This window comes from Rousettus aegyptiacus, unplaced genomic scaffold (genome assembly GCF_014176215.1).
Source record: "Rousettus aegyptiacus isolate mRouAeg1 unplaced genomic scaffold, mRouAeg1.p scaffold_m13_p_4, whole genome shotgun sequence".
NCBI lineage: Eukaryota > Metazoa > Chordata > Mammalia > Chiroptera > Pteropodidae > Rousettus > Rousettus aegyptiacus.
Window position 1 is genome coordinate 23,870,215 of NW_023416307.1, and position 15,947 is coordinate 23,886,161.

The following is a 15,947-nucleotide window of genomic DNA, read 5'->3' on the forward strand; positions in this document are numbered from 1 at the left end:
CCACCTGACTTCCATGTCTCATGCTATTCCGTCACTATGCCTTTGATTATCTAACTTCCTCCATAACAACAACTGATTTCCAACAAGCCTATTTCCCTAACCTAATTTCTTCATCTTTCAAAGCCCAGTCAAAAGATGCTGCAATATTTGCCAAAAAGCCTTTCTGATATTTTCTCCCCACAAGAGCATTAATCTCTGCCTTTTCTGTCCTTCCACAGCACCTTTAACAAGGAGCACATTCTGCCCTGTATTAGTTATTTATATTTCCAGTATACTTCCGTTATTAAATTCATTATGGACAGGTTCCATGTTTTGTTATTCCATTCTTCCAAATAAATGCAGTATGACAAAAGTTTGCAGTATTTCTCTATTTCCAATTTTAACCTATAATTAAAACATATAATATAACTCAAAATATGGCTTAATTATAATTATCCATGGCCAATGCATTGTTTTACTCTAATAAGGAAAAACAACTCCTCAAAGGCATCAGTAAGAATTATTTTTAAACTAAGTCAAGTTTTCCCAAAAAACTTAGGACTAATGTTTCTTCTATATTAGAGGAGAAAGTAATGATCTTGACTTTTTTATCTGTATATCTGGTTCTAATTATCAAGAAATTAATTTAGGAATTAATTTCTATTAATTAAGAAATAAGTATAATTAATATAAAATCACAAGGATGCTTTCAACATTGTTTACTGAATTCCCCGTTTTATAACAATTTGAGTTTATGTTATCTCATTTTTGTGCCAAGATTTAGTTTTTCTCCTCAAAGGAGGCAAGAATACTTCACCCCTACCTAACTTGACCTTTTTACTTGAGCTTTTAGCATCCAACTCTCAGTAATTCAGATTTATAATCATCCTCAAAACCTGTAGTCTCTAATAAATCAAACAAACCTTATAAATGACCAGGAATCTTTTCTTTGAGGTTAATATCATAACAACTTCTCTAATAATTTTTCCCAGAGATAAAACAGGAAAAGTCTATGCCTTATTAGGAAAGTGTGGGTGGCACTAACTATCAAAAATTCAAAAATTAGATGCATTTGTTCTATAGAAAATTTATAATCTTTAATCTAAAAAAGATATCAGATTATTCAGTTGAAATACCATAGGTTAACTAAAATAGAAAAATGTAATTGAATTTTGCTCATTAATCTTACAATTAACATAGATCTTGAGGCTGAGAATAAATAGGATTCAAACAGAATAAAAATGATCGGCCCTTTCACAGCCACTTGATGTTAAGGAAATTATAGTTATTTGGGATGTTGATGGAAAATATCATTATGTGATTCGAATATAAATAAGATTAGCTACATTATATGACATAATCTGCATTTTAGCTTATTTACCTATCTAGTTGGGAGAAAGAAATAAAAAAAGAGCACTACTCATCCCTCTCCAAAATAAACATCATACACAAAAACTAACTCAAAATGGATCATAAGACCTAAAAGCAAGCACTAAAATTAGAAAACTTAGAATAAAACATAGGTGTAAATTTTCATGATTTTGGATTAGGCAATGGTTTCTTAGATATAACACCAAAATCAGAAGCAATTGAAGAAAAAATTAGATAAACTTGTCTACATCATAACTTTCGTGTTTCAAAACATATCATCAAGTCTACAGCCATGCCACACTGAACGTGCCCAATCTCCTCTGATCTCGGAAGCTAAGCAGAGTCGGGGTTAGTACTTGGATGGGAGACCACCTAGGAATATCAGGTGCTGTAGGCGTTTTTAAAAAAAAAAAAAAAAAAAGATATCATCAAGAAAGTAAAAAGGAAACTGACAGAATGGATTAAAAAAAATAGTTGCAAATCATATATCCAATAAGGGTCTATTAAACAGAAAATATAAAAACCCTTACAACTCAACAATAAAAAAGACAAACCAATTAAAAATATGCAAAAGATTTGAATAGATAGTTCTCCAAAGAAGATATACAAATGGTCAATAAGCATATGAAAAGATGCTCAATATCATTAGCTATCAAGGTAATGCAAATCAAAACTACAATGAGATATCACTTTATACTAATTAGGATGATTATAATCAAAAAGACAGACAAGTGTTGAAAATGTAGAGAAACTGGAACCTTCATGTACTTTTTTAGAGTGTATGTAAAATGGTACATTCACTTTGAAAAACAATATGAAGATTTTTATTTACTGATATAGAACTATCTCCAAGTTAGTTCATGACTCAAGTGAAAATAAATGAGGAGCATATTGTAATAGATACAGCATGTAACCACTTGTTTATAAAAGACCAAAAAAAGAGTATGTAAAAATATATTTGCTACACAAGAAAAAAGTTACACTAGCTGCTTGCTGCTTCTGGGAATGTTTGCTGAGTAGCTGGACAACAGAGATAATAAGAGAGAAAAAGTATTTAAGAGGTAACTTTATACCCTTTTATATTCTTTAAATTCTGAACCATGTGAATACATGATCTATTAAAAATCGATACTTAAAATAAGATTTAAGTGCTTCTTGCAAGGCACATACTAACAAAATTTTATTGAAAACAGGGGTTGCAAATTCACATCCCTTCAGATTTATGTTGTCTTCTACCATGTAACATAAATGAGTAGTGTATAAGAAAAATAAGGAGAAAAGCTTAAAATACAACTAAAAAATGGAACCGCCACTACAGAACTCCAGCGGATTGTATTTATTCTGAAAAGCAGGCATAATGTTGCCAAATTTTCCCATTTTTCAAGACACCAGAAATCCTAATTTGTATGTGAAATATCCTGATTTTTAATATTAGGCTTGTACTGTGCTAGTGGATCTGATTTAACCCACAGGCCACCTGTTTGTGACCTCTGATTTCTAAAAAGTCTTTAATTTATGAACATATTATGTTTCTAACTGTTCTTGCTAATTTGGGAATTCTAAATGCATTTTCTCAGTAAGAGTAAAACAGGTAGCAATTAGGTTTCCAGACCCATTATACAGGTAAACCATAGTACTGAGCTAATAGCACTGTCATCTATCCTCTATAGTTAACAATATTTATATTAAGCAATTTATTCTAAGTTCCAACTTTAGACTCTGGCAAGTCCAAAACGGTGGCCCCAAGGGAGGTAAAAGCAAAGGAGATAACTGGGAAGAATTTAAGGAAACCAAAGGATCCTGGGGTGGGGTGGGAGGAGCAAATGGAAGCACTGATGAAGGATCTTAGCCAAGAATTCAGATTACTATAGTAGATAGTAATATAAACTTTCAGAATTTTTCTGAAGATCTGTCTTTTGTAAACAACAAACTTAGTAAAAGGGAAAAGAAAGGCATAAAAGATATGTCTCAGTAGCAGCAGCTGAAATGAACTGCAGCACTAGCTCCAAGGAATGGTAATCTCTAGAAGAATTCTATTAGCTGCTCATAGTCAGACATCATAAAGTAAGAATGTCAAATAATTAGCCCTAACAAAAATTATAAAGCAAAAGTAAATTTCCATGCCCACTAGAAGGTTAAAATAAAATCTATTTTCTAAGGTGCATTTTATTACTAAAGTAATAATAAACAGACATTTTTTCTAACTGAAATTCACCCATGAATGCTTCTACCAACTCTAAACCTCTACTCATGGATAAGTATTCTACTTGGAGATTATCTGTAGCAAAGATTTAAACTCAGGAGATAAGTACTACCTAGTACTTCCTTAGCTACACATTAACCAAATATATTACCTTTGCTAACATTTGGTTAATGTGTAACTAAAGAAATGTAACTATTTTAACACTACCCTAAGAGCAAATGTTATTTAAAAAATGAAATCTGGAAAATTTTGGAAGTCAGTTTTACATGGCTTTATCATGTAATTCTGACGAATAATCTACAAGCTTTGGCAACCTGACTCTGAAGATGTGCTTGGGTGAACATTAAAACTGCTTTATTGTTTCTAGGTAAAATCTAATTAGGAAAATAAATCTACTACACAGAAAAAAATCATATGTAATCTAAATCTCAATAGGAATGACCACGGGATTGACTTTATGGGTACTCTGTCCCAGTTAACATGGAAAACCGAGATGCTGCTCTAAGTAGCTGCAGCTTACCAAGTTACCAAAGCTTTGGATCCTCTCCATTAGTATAGAAATCAAACATACAACATAATTTAGAAAGGGTGCTAATATATGAAGTAATCAGGACTTTTTAAATAAGGAGATACTCAGTGTTTTCTATTACTATTAATTACATCTAGATACCAAATCCTATTACAGATAGGATATGCTCGTAATGCTTCAGGATTATTTTTAGAATCATAAGCTTCTAACTGCGTTTGTACAGATTCGCTAACGAAATGAAAAAGCCCTTGAGTATTTCTTTTGTTTCTTGGCTTGACTAACACAGGTGCCATTGCCCACAGGCAACATGGAAAGAGGGTAAAGTGTAAATTAAAATAAGGGATTTCAGGTTCTCAACCTAAGCAAAATCAGTCTTAGAAACTATATTAGACTGTTTTTAAAGAAAAATGTTGACATTTTTATTGATTATAATATATACCTTGCTGAGCTAAAGTTGATCTTAGCATTCCAGTCTTTGACCAAATTTTTATTTGTCCATCTTCTCCAACTACAAAGAGAAAATAATAAATAGTTTTATCTATAAGAAATAAATTTAAACATTAAATTTATATATATAGTATCTATGTTAATGCATATTTAAAATTCAGACAAAATTTACTCTAATTAAATGACAGTGCTTCATAACTGTAAAATTTAATTAAAACTACTTTAAAACAAGTTTATCAAAGTATTCTAACTTTCATGGCTAAATTTTTTTCCTTTAACATTAGAAGATTTATATTTTTTAAATAATGCTTTCATTTTCACTGAAATCTCCATCCTAGAATTCTTAAAAAAAAAAAAAAAAAAAAGTTTTCAGTGTGGTCAGAGCTGCAGCCAAATTCCAGTGAGCTGGGGACTGAGTGGATGGAGCAGCAGCCCACTCTTCTGAACAGCTCGCCTGAAAGAAGGGGGAAGAAAGAGAGTTGAACCTAGAGAGAGTTATTTGTTAACAGAGGGATTTTTACCTATTTATTCTCAGTTTTCATGATAGAGGACATCTGAACACATTTATATGCTGAATAAGAAACCACTAGAAAAAGAGAAACTGAAAAATCAGGCAAGTGTAGGAACAACTCACTGTGAAAAGTCCTGCAGAAGGCCCAGGAGATAGGTGTGGTGATTTTAAAATATATCCACAAATTCTTTGTTATTCTTCCTTTTAAGAGGTGGAGCTTAATTTTTCTCTCTTTAGTGTGGAATATATTTAGTGACTTGCTTCTAATAGAATGTGGTAGAAACAATGGAGTATGACTTATAAAATATATTATGGCTTCTATCTTGCTCTTAGATCACTCACTTGGGAAGAAGCAAGCTCTCATGTTGTTAGAATGCTCAAGTAGCCCTATGGAGAGGCCATGTGGTTGAGGAAACAAGGCATTCTTGCCAACAGCCATATTAGTAAGCTATCTTGGAAGCAGGCACTGCAGTCCCAGTCAAGCTTTCATATCACTGCACCCCATCTAATTTCTTGAGTCTGGGACAGAACCACTCAGTCAAACTGTTCTCTATCCCACAGAAACTGTGAGATAATACATGTTTATTATCTTAAGTCACTAACTTTTGGGGTAATTTGCAATACAACAGTAGATAACTAATACAATAGGTAAAAAGGAGAATCCTTGCAGTAGGGCATGAGATGGGAGAGACAGAAGGGAATAAATGTCAGTTAAACAAGAATATTTAGAATTTTAGAATTTTAAAAAATTAAAACTTATATTTACTCTCTACTTGACAATTTCAAAAGCTTTCTTTGACAGAACATTCTCCATAAGTCGCATAAGAATACCAATAATTAATATGACATTCTGAACTATAACATTATATAGCGGTCTAGATCAATATTGTGCCAATTACTTGCTATTAGACAGTGAAAGACTATTGCTAAATGAAAATACTCTGTTCCTTTGTAAATTTTTCTTTAAAAAGTTCATTTCAAATATCATTTTTGCAGACAACTTACCTGTAACTAATGCTGTTCCTTCATAATTCCATCTTCCTGCAAGTACTGCACCACAGTGAGCTTCTACACTTTTCTCCACTCTTCCTAACTTAGAAATCAGATGAAATTTACCTAAAAGAAATTATACTTGAGAAATCTATTTTATGAAAATAATGTATTCAATCAACAAACACCTATGCTACTAGACTAGTTAGTTAGTATAGTGTTAGGCACTGGAGACAAAAAGGCAAAATAATATAATTATTCTTACTCTCAAAGAACACACAAATCTATTGGAAAAAAGACACAGAAACAAAATTACAAAACCTTGAAACAAGTATAATAGAAAATATGCATAATTTTGCTATGCTAGTTCAGGGGGACAAAAACTGCTGGGATATGGTCAAAAGGGGCCAAAGAAATGTCAAGAAAGCCTTTTAATTAAGCAGAGTTTTGTAGTCTTGCATTGTTTTTGTTTTTGTTTTTTACAAGTTATAGAAAAGCTTGAAAAGGTATAAAGGAGAGGAACCAAGATAGTTAAAAGATTAACTGAGGCACAGTTAAAACTTTTAAGAGTTTATTAGAGCAAAAATCGATTCTAATCAGGCAGCACCAAACCGGAAGTGGTTAGGGGCACTCCACTGACAGGAGCTCAGAGAGACTTTTATAGAGAAAAGGCAGAAGCAAAATAAGGAAATTATCAATGGACTATACCTTAAAGCCTATTTGGCTGTTTGTGATTGGTTTTCCTTACCCAAAAAACCTTGAAGCATTTACAGGCTTAGATTTTGGTTTGCTTATGTAGGCCGATGGCATCAGAGTCACCTCAGTCTAATGGCCTCCTTGTTTAGTTAATTTAAAAATTGATATTCCCAAATTTTAAAATACTTGCCTTATGATTTTACACTGTGCTAGGCACCAGGTAGACACAAAGAAGCAAGCTACTTGGTTGCTGTCCTCAAAAAGTTCATATATATATAGGCAAAAGGTTAAAAACTTACAACTTTAAAGTACATAAAGTATATAAGAGATGTCAAGGGGACAAATCAACTGTACAAAGAATAAGTGCTACAGGAAGCCAAGGAAAGATTAGGGTGGTTTTGAACGATCATGAAGTCTAATAATACATAGCTTGTAATAAATTAAGTACAGTGAAATTAGAAAATTTCCCCAAATCAATACACATACACTTTTTTTTTCTAATAAAAGAAGAATGTGGCTGCCTAACAAAATTTTGCCTCGGAGGATTTATTTTGCTTGAATTCACTTTTAAGTGAAGGCTTTTAAAGATCTGGCCTAATATTAACAATTCATTAAAAATGTATTTAAGTCAGATGCTTAAGATGGCTTTAAAACATTTTTCTGGAGAACTCTAATTCAGGTGGCTTTAAAACATTTAACACCTAGCACCCTGTGGCTATTTCACTGACCACCTACCCATTCCCACTGTGTACATTATTTGTAGCTCCATTGTAACATTTTTTTTATTGAGCTGTGATTCATTTCAGGGCAGGGGACCATGTCTTAGTCATATTTTTATTTGCAATAGTGCTTTTACATAATCAGCACTTGTTAAATTTAACTCAGTAACCATACCCAGTAACTAAAAATAAACAAAATAAAATGGAAAACTTTCAAATTTTCTTTCTCATTCTATCTGATATTTTATTTTTCCATCATTCATTTTCTAGCCCTTCAACAATAATCTACCCTTTTCCTTCATCCAACCACCCACTAGCACTGCTAACATCATCTACTTTTCCCCAAACCGTCCTGTTAATTTTATATTTACCTCTGGGTCATTTTTCAATGTAACAATTTGAATTTAACTGTGCTATTAATCTTTTTATGAAACTGACTTAAGATTACAGAGATAATACAAAGGGAGAAAAATCTAAAAAGAGGAAAGTATAAAGATGACATATAGTAAGTGGAAAGTTAATCCTGTGGCCATTATTTACTTAATACAGGTCTGTTTCACTAAATGTCAGCACACTGTCTAGCACAGAATATCTACATACTAAACAATTGTTGCATATAATGAATAAATCCATCGCCAAAGAGATTAAGCATAACTCTTGAACTAGAAATAAAGGATCCAGAAATCGTCTTTCAACATATTCTATATTTCAGAAATTTAATGTACTTAGCTTGTTGATTGTTCTTATCTTAAAAAAAAATACTGACTTTCTGACAAGTGCTAAAATTATATAGTCTTGCTTTCTATGACCTCATAGAAGACACATACTGGGTCAACTCAGGTCAGCTCTTTGCACGGATCTGACCCTTAATAATCTCTGGACTTTGTATACTGGCTGATTGTCACAAAATACATGAATAGCATGCCCAGAGTAAAGCATATATATATAATTACATACATCAAACATTTAAAAACCCATAATTATCCATTTATCTCTTTTGGTTCTTCTCTCCAGCTTCTCTGTAACTTTTAAAAGTGTAAGACCAAAACTAGAGATCGACTGATTTACTTCCAATTATTTGCTAGGAGTTGGGTTGAGAATATAATCAATATGATTCAGTTATTGATTTATTAAACAAACGATGAATAATTTGGATAAAAAAATATGGATATTTAAATTCTGGGGTATGAAATTAACCTCATTAAAAAATAAACGAAGAGTAAAAGGTTATAAACAAGAAAAAAATAGAGGCAGTAGATTAAAATTACATGAAACATTTTTTAAAGTTAGAAATGCCTTAAGAAATGTCCATAGAAACATGAGAAGGCTTGGAATAGGGTGGTAGGAAAAAGGGCACATGAGCACTTTTGCAGACTGCTTAATAGCAGAAACGTTTTGGCAGATGGTTGTAAAAAGCCACAAAGAAATCAGTTAACTGCTAATTTCTGATAAAAAGAAATAAACACCCAGATTCTTTTTAAGTGAGATTTTTAAAATCAACATATTAACTAATAAGAGAATATAGGGATTATTTTAAGATGACCTAATACGATGTAGGAAAATATCAACTTTCACTAAATATAATTTAAGGAGTGTTTAATGGCTTCACGAAAGATTTTATACCAGAATTCCTTTACATGGCAGCTTCCCTAGCACATTTTAAATAATTCAATTATATTAAAATGTAAATCTTTTTTAACACATTGTCAAAGAAATATTGCCTCTAAAAAGTGGGACATAACTGCAAGAAATATTCAAAAAGAATATAATGTTGACGGGAGAACTACTGATGAGACAAAACACTTGGCAAAAGTCTGCTTTATATATTTCAGGACCCGCCCCTAAAACCCAGGGATGGTAAGTGTAATCAAGTTATCTTAATAATTCAGGGAAACACTCAGACAACAGAAATTATCAAGACTAATTAGATTTACTGTTCATATTCACTAGATTTTTTTTTAAAAAGTCAATTCTTATTTATGGTTGAGTTTAAAAAGGAAACCGCAAAGAAAATACATGGTATGCCACCTTTTGTGTAATAAAAAAGGTGAAATGAGAAAATATACACATATCTGTTTATTTTTGCCAAAAGAAACACAAGAAGGATAAACCATAACCAAAGACAGTGGTTACCTAGAGAGCGTAAATAGAAACAAGGTGTATGGGACTGGGCGAGTGAGGGTAGTGACATTGCACTGAATCTTTTTAATACAGTTAGACTTTGTGGAACGATCCATGTTAATTAAAAAGGATGGGGGAGACTTTAAATAGAAAACAAATAGAAATAAATATACTTAATGGTATTTTAAATGAATACTGAAACAATTCTTAAGCAGGTAGTAAATGCAAGTAATTTCTGAACGTTAGAAACTCTATAGCCTCAATGTAAAGATAACAATTAACAAATATTGAACTCTAATTTTTTTACAGAAGTATGGGTTAGCAACTCGGAAACAACATACTCTGTATTATAGAATTGAGCAAATGAGTAAATAGAGTGAGAATAATGTGAGCCAGGCTTTCTCATTGTTTCCAAGTAAGGAACCAAAAAAACCCACTAGAATTAACCTTGTGGTGTTGAATTAGAACTGGTGGTATCAGAATTAACTCATGGTTTTTAGCGTGAAAAGAAAGAAAGGGAAGAAAGAAGGAAAAGGGAAGGAAGGAGAAAGAGAAAAGAAAAAGAGAGAAAAAGAAAAAGAAATGGCTATAGATATGTTTTTATATACACATTTATATTCATAATTCTTAGCTCAGTCTCCTGAAAGGGCCTTGAAGTAAACAATGAGCATTCCCAGAACTCTTGTCTTGGTTTTTAAATACCATTAAGCACCAAAAAAGAACAGGAGAATGGCTGATTTGGGGGCTGGGACTGAAAAAGTACAATATGGACCTGGAATATTTTAGGCTAGCAAACAAGTGCTCAAAAAATGATCAGGACACATACCCCCTCCAAAACAAAAATTTTCATTTGAGCTGGCTTGATGGGGCTCCCACTGACCAAATCTGAGAAAATAAGGATCTACGAGTCTAACATAAGTAAAGAAATAAATAAATGTGCTGAAAACAGGAGGCTCTTACTTGCAGTAGAATATCAACTAACCAGTATGGAAGGAATTATGGAGTTTTTAAAAAAAAAATCACTATCTTAGTAATAAATGATTTAGCCAGGAATCATCAATAGATGCTAAGATAGTGGGAAGAAATTTAATGAGAATATTTTTACAAAATGTGAAAGTATTCTTTCACAAATTATTTATAAAAAGGGAAAAATAGTAACTTTACAGTAGATTAATTTAGTGAACACAAACTTCTAAAGTATTCAAACTTAACATCACTAATAATGGTTCAAACCAGCATAATGCATGAATCTCCCAATCTGATGCCCTAAGTATTGATGCTAAAAATGTGTACACTGAATCTAATCATAAGGAAACATCCAACAAAAACAAATTGAGGATACTTCTATACAAATAACAGGGCTGTAGCCTTCAAAACTGTCGAGTCTATAAAAAGACTGAGGAGTTGCTCCAGATTAAAGGATGCTAGAGAGATATGATAAAAGCAATGTATTATTTTGTTCCAGAAAAAACAAATTTCTATAAAACATTATTAAGACAACTGTTAAAATTTTAATATGAATTGTAAATTAGGTAATAATATTATATCAATGTTAGATTTCTTGATATTGATCAATATATCGAGGTTATGTAACAGAAAATCCTTATTCTTAGGAAATACACAAGTATTTATGGTTAAAGGGGCATGCCTGTAAGTTACTCTCAAGTGTTTCAGAAAAAAGAGTGAGTGTTGGGGGGCGAGGAGAGAGACAGAAAAGAGAGCCAATGATAAAGAACATGGGACAAAATGTTAACAATCAGTGAATTTGGATAAAGGATACGTAGGAGTTATTTTTACAATTCTTGTGACTTTTCTGTAAATGTGAAAGTATATCAAAATTAAAAGTGCTGTTTTTTCCTTTTTAAATCAATCTTTCATTTTATCATCTGAGATAAACTAAATTGCTAGCTGTCAATCTTCTAAGCGCAGGCATTACAGCAAGTATTTTCACAAATATCTCACTTAATCAAAGTTCAGAAAAATAAGGTTGAAAAAAAAAAACTACCATGAGTTCTGTCAGTAAAAGACATGGAATCTGATGTGATTGCCATAACATCCGCTCTCTGTTCTGGTTTACAAAGAGCCCTCTTCTCTTTCCCTTTCCACAGTGGCCTGAGGCCTGCTGTGCTCAATCAATGTCCCATTCCCTTATGTCTCATTCCCTTAGCTAAAGTGGTTCACTCGGTGATTGACAAGTGACCCAAACTCTTCCAGGACCCTCTGCTGCTTCCCTGCAAGAGATATTGAAGAAGATGCACTCTCTATGCAGACCTTTCTTTTCTAGTAGAATGAGATGCTGGCTGTCATCATGCTCAACTTATAGGGAGAGCCTATCTAAGGGATGGTGAGAACAAGGGCCTAATGCAGCTGAGCTTAAAGGTCTACTCCCTGAAGACAGGTGAACCAAAAAGCTCTATCTGTGCCTAAGTGTTAGCCAAGTAAATTTCTTTTACTTTGGATGAAGTACTCTTGACATAGTAAATAAAATGTAATTGAGACAAAAATAGTTCAAATTATTTCTAAGAAAATTAAAACATTCCCTTAAAAACAGAAAAATCTTGCTTTTTACTCCCCAATAATAAATCTCCAACTCTGTAAGTAGAAATTGACATACACTAGAAAATAAAGACTATATTTAAATAGATAGCTTACTAAATGAGTATATGTTGTGTCCATTTTTAGTGTAGTTACGTCATAAAGTTAAATTTGAAGAAATTAGAACCAAAACAGGTAACAGCTTAACAACTTATAAGAGGACACAGAGGAAGTAAAGCCAAAGGTTCAGATTCAATCTCAGTATACACCACTAGTTTAATTCACTTTCTGCCATGACAAGTTTTTATCGCCCACTCACAAACCAGCTGACTATACAGAAAATGAACAAAATGTATGCAGATCCACAAATGTCAGTTTTGATAAACAACTCAAAGCATAAGTCATATTAATATGTTATGTCTTTTAAATACACAGATGAGCATTAAAAACTTACCATCAGAGCTTGTGAGGACAAAGCTTTCTGCTTGAGTTTGTTTCTTTATGCCTAAACTTTTTGGAAACCAGTGAAGATCTATTGGGTAAATATCATCAGGAAGCTTTACTATTTGACTTGTTTCACTGGTTAACAAGTTCCACTTCACTATTTGGTGATCATCACTACATGAATACAGTTCTTCAGCAGTAGTCCAGCCCACACAGCTTACTAATTCTTGATGTGTCACCATGTTAAAGAGGCATAACATATAACATACAAAAGTCTTAAATCTTAAAAAATCAAATAATTTTCAGATGCAGATTATAAAACGAGGCCAAACATTTCAGTCTTCTAAATGTATTTTTCATTTTATGACTTTCATATTTGTTCTATTTAAAGGGAAATAAACATCAAAAGAGTTGTAAGAATGTAAAGCAAGATAAGACATCCAAATACCAAAAAAGGAAAAAAAAGATTTAACTAATGAAAATTTAAAAATTGTATTACAAAATATTCTGTAAACAAGGCCAAAAGAAACACAAAGACATCTAACGGATCAAAAGGCATGAAAGGATCTACACTAAACTATTAAAGGATAGGTCAGGAGAAAAGGGAACTATACTTTTTAAATTTATCTACATTTGTATCAAAGTTATTAGAATAGTATATATTATTTTGATAAGTTTTTAAAAATCAAGTGTTAAAGACTGAAATCTAACAATAAAATATCTGCTTAAATTACACATTATAATAATAATTTGCCTAGGAAAAACCCTACACCTTAACAGTTGAAACAAAAATCTTACCAAACTTATTGACATTAAATTCAGGAAATAGTTCAACTACGATTACTGCACCTATAAAATGCATAGTGCTGGATGAGATATGAATCCTAAAACTCTCACTTTATTTAACCCACTTTTGGTCTCTGATTTATCAGAAGGATTTCTATAAAATGAGGCACTCAAGGCTCAAGTAGCCCTCACTTCCTCCACTAGAAGCAGCTTACCCTAGCAGAATTACATTTCTAGAGAAAGCATTTCAGTTTGTCGTTTACAAGGGACCCTTTCTCTTGCTTATATCTGGATCTCTATATTACCAGATCATTCCTAGTTGAGTTGTTTGTTCTCTTGTAGTTATTATATAATCCTTTCATTTCCTCCTCTTCTCATCAGTACTTTTTATTGGCTTATCAGAGCGCTGAATAAACGCCAAGGAAAAAGAGACTGTGCCATAATTATTCTGGGATGTTCTAAGATTTTTGTAATAGTTCAAAATATGATAGATTAAGTAAAAAACCAAAAAAGTAAAAAAAGAAATTATAGGAAGATTGTAAGAGCCTTACAATAAATAGATAATAAAGTGGTACTATATTATACTCAGAACTCAAAATATATTCTAAACAAAAGGACGTGAGTATCACTACACCATTAGTGAAAAATAGTTCCAATATAATTTCTATAGCCTAAACAAGGTTAGGTAAAATGTTTAGAAAAGGAGAATGGTAGGCAAAACCTAACATGAGAGAAATACACACACAGAGACACACACAAAAAACATAAAACATTAAGCTTTTCCTTATACAAATTTTAAGTATACATCAGATGCACATAACAGATCTTCAAACTAAGAGGTCAACCAAAATTTTGAGAGAAATGAGAGGACTACCAGATTAATCATCTTAAAAAACTGTTATTAGACTGTTATTCTTCAGCTTGAAAAGAAAGGTAAAAGCAGACAATGGACATAGCCAAAATCTGGTTAATTGCATGAATATTACATATGGCATGAACTCTTGAAGGCACACTTTGAAAAAAGAGTAAAAATGATTTAAGTAGAAATAAGAGGAATTATATCTTCACTCAAAAAGGTAAAATAAGAGAAGATAATATAAATTCAAAAAGTTTGAACAAATGTCTAAATCGGTGCTTTTCTATCTCTGATGAAAGACCACAATTCTCTTGATTTCAAATCTGATGCAGATCAAAATTTTATGAGAAAATAAAAATGAATTACTAGAAAAATGACCTTATATTTAGATGTTGTAACAATACCGAATTGCTACAAAAAATTTTTACCCCTTACCTTCAATTTTTACTTATCCCTTCAGAGACCTGTAATAAAGTCTGCACATGATAATTTTAGAAGCACTGGTCTAAATAACTAAGAATGAAGGTAGAGAGGCCTACCATATCTTCCTGACACATAATTGGGAATTCTTGCTGACAAAATATAGGGTCATGCTTTGAGAAAATATTTATAATTGCTATCTTCCTTCATGAAATAATAAAGGTCTGACTGCTCAGATTTCCCCAACTTGTCCTCTACTTTATTATGAGTATGAAGAACTAGAGTAGAACTCATTTAAAAAAACATACTAGATCACACTAGCAAAGAAATTATTTGGCTAAAAAAAAGTTTCTCTTTAAGATCCTACTAGACTAAACAAAAACTGTTTTTTATGTACTTAAGCACAGTACTTAAGCAAAAAAATGTCAATAAGGATTTGAAAGTAAGATTGAGAGCAAACAGTTTGCTTTGGAGAATTACCTACAACACATGATCTCAAATATTTCAAAAACAATTAGGCTAAACTACCATTAAAGTAATGAAAAAAAATCCATTCTCCAAGTAGAATACAAAATAGAACACTTTTAACAATACTCTAGTAAGATGATCATAATAAGGGCTATAAGAATTAAAAGGATATGCTTTGGTTCTTTTAAAAGAGATATCTTCAGTCTCATGTTTCCACTTTGCGGCAAAATTTTAAAATGGACTTGATTGTATTCACTGTAAAAATATAAAATCTGCATTAAAACAAACATGTACACAAAAAATAAAAGCAAACAAAACATCTTAGCACCCCAAGGACACTGAAACATCTTCAATCCTGCGGGTATCAAATACATGGAAAGAGGAAGAACATTAGTCAGTGTGCTAATCCTACCAAGAGGTGATTGGTGGCCTTGGGTTGGACTCTGGAGGTCCTCTACATCCTGTGTGAAACAGTCCCACAAATGCAGAACACCACTAAATGTGGTCAGGTAAATAATTTCCAAAGCTTATCCTGAGGCCAAACCAAAAGATTCTATAAACTAGGAACCCCTCAATGGCAGATCAATGTTGGTCCTATTGAATGGATATACTTTAGCATAAATTCCTAAGGTCTGATCGAAGGCTGAGGTATTTTTAAGGACCTTAATTTTGGAACCCACATGGGAACACTATGACATCATGAACCTCGTGGCCTGAATCTGAGGTTTACATTCTACTGGAGGTAGAGAAACTGTCCTAACAGTTATGTTTGCCCTGGACACAATGTGAAAAAAAAGGTCAATTATTTACAGCAGAGGTAATAAATCCCTTATAAAACTTATATAAAAATCACAATATAATTGCCAAATAAA

The 15,947-nt window shown here is 32.2% G+C and overlaps 1 protein-coding gene and 1 pseudogene across 4 annotated transcripts in view; one reads left to right on the forward strand and one right to left on the reverse strand.

The window, feature by feature from the left end:
- IFT80 (intraflagellar transport 80) overlaps nt 1-15,947 on the reverse strand; it is a 92,183-nt gene that overhangs the window by 65,233 nt on the left and 11,003 nt on the right. For all 4 annotated transcript variants that reach the window (XM_036219825.1, XM_016149039.2, XM_016149049.2 and 1 more), the window contains 4 exons: nt 15,248-15,330; nt 12,556-12,777; nt 6,046-6,156; nt 4,522-4,590 (listed from right to left, as the gene is read on the reverse strand). In XM_036219825.1, coding sequence (XP_036075718.1) covers nt 4,522-4,590; nt 6,046-6,156; nt 12,556-12,777; nt 15,248-15,284 — 439 coding nt within the window. In that variant the 5' untranslated portion in view covers nt 15,285-15,330. The remainder of the gene's footprint in view (nt 1-4,521; nt 4,591-6,045; nt 6,157-12,555; nt 12,778-15,247; nt 15,331-15,947) is intronic.
- Nucleotides 1,633-1,747, forward strand: LOC118602034 (annotated as a pseudogene).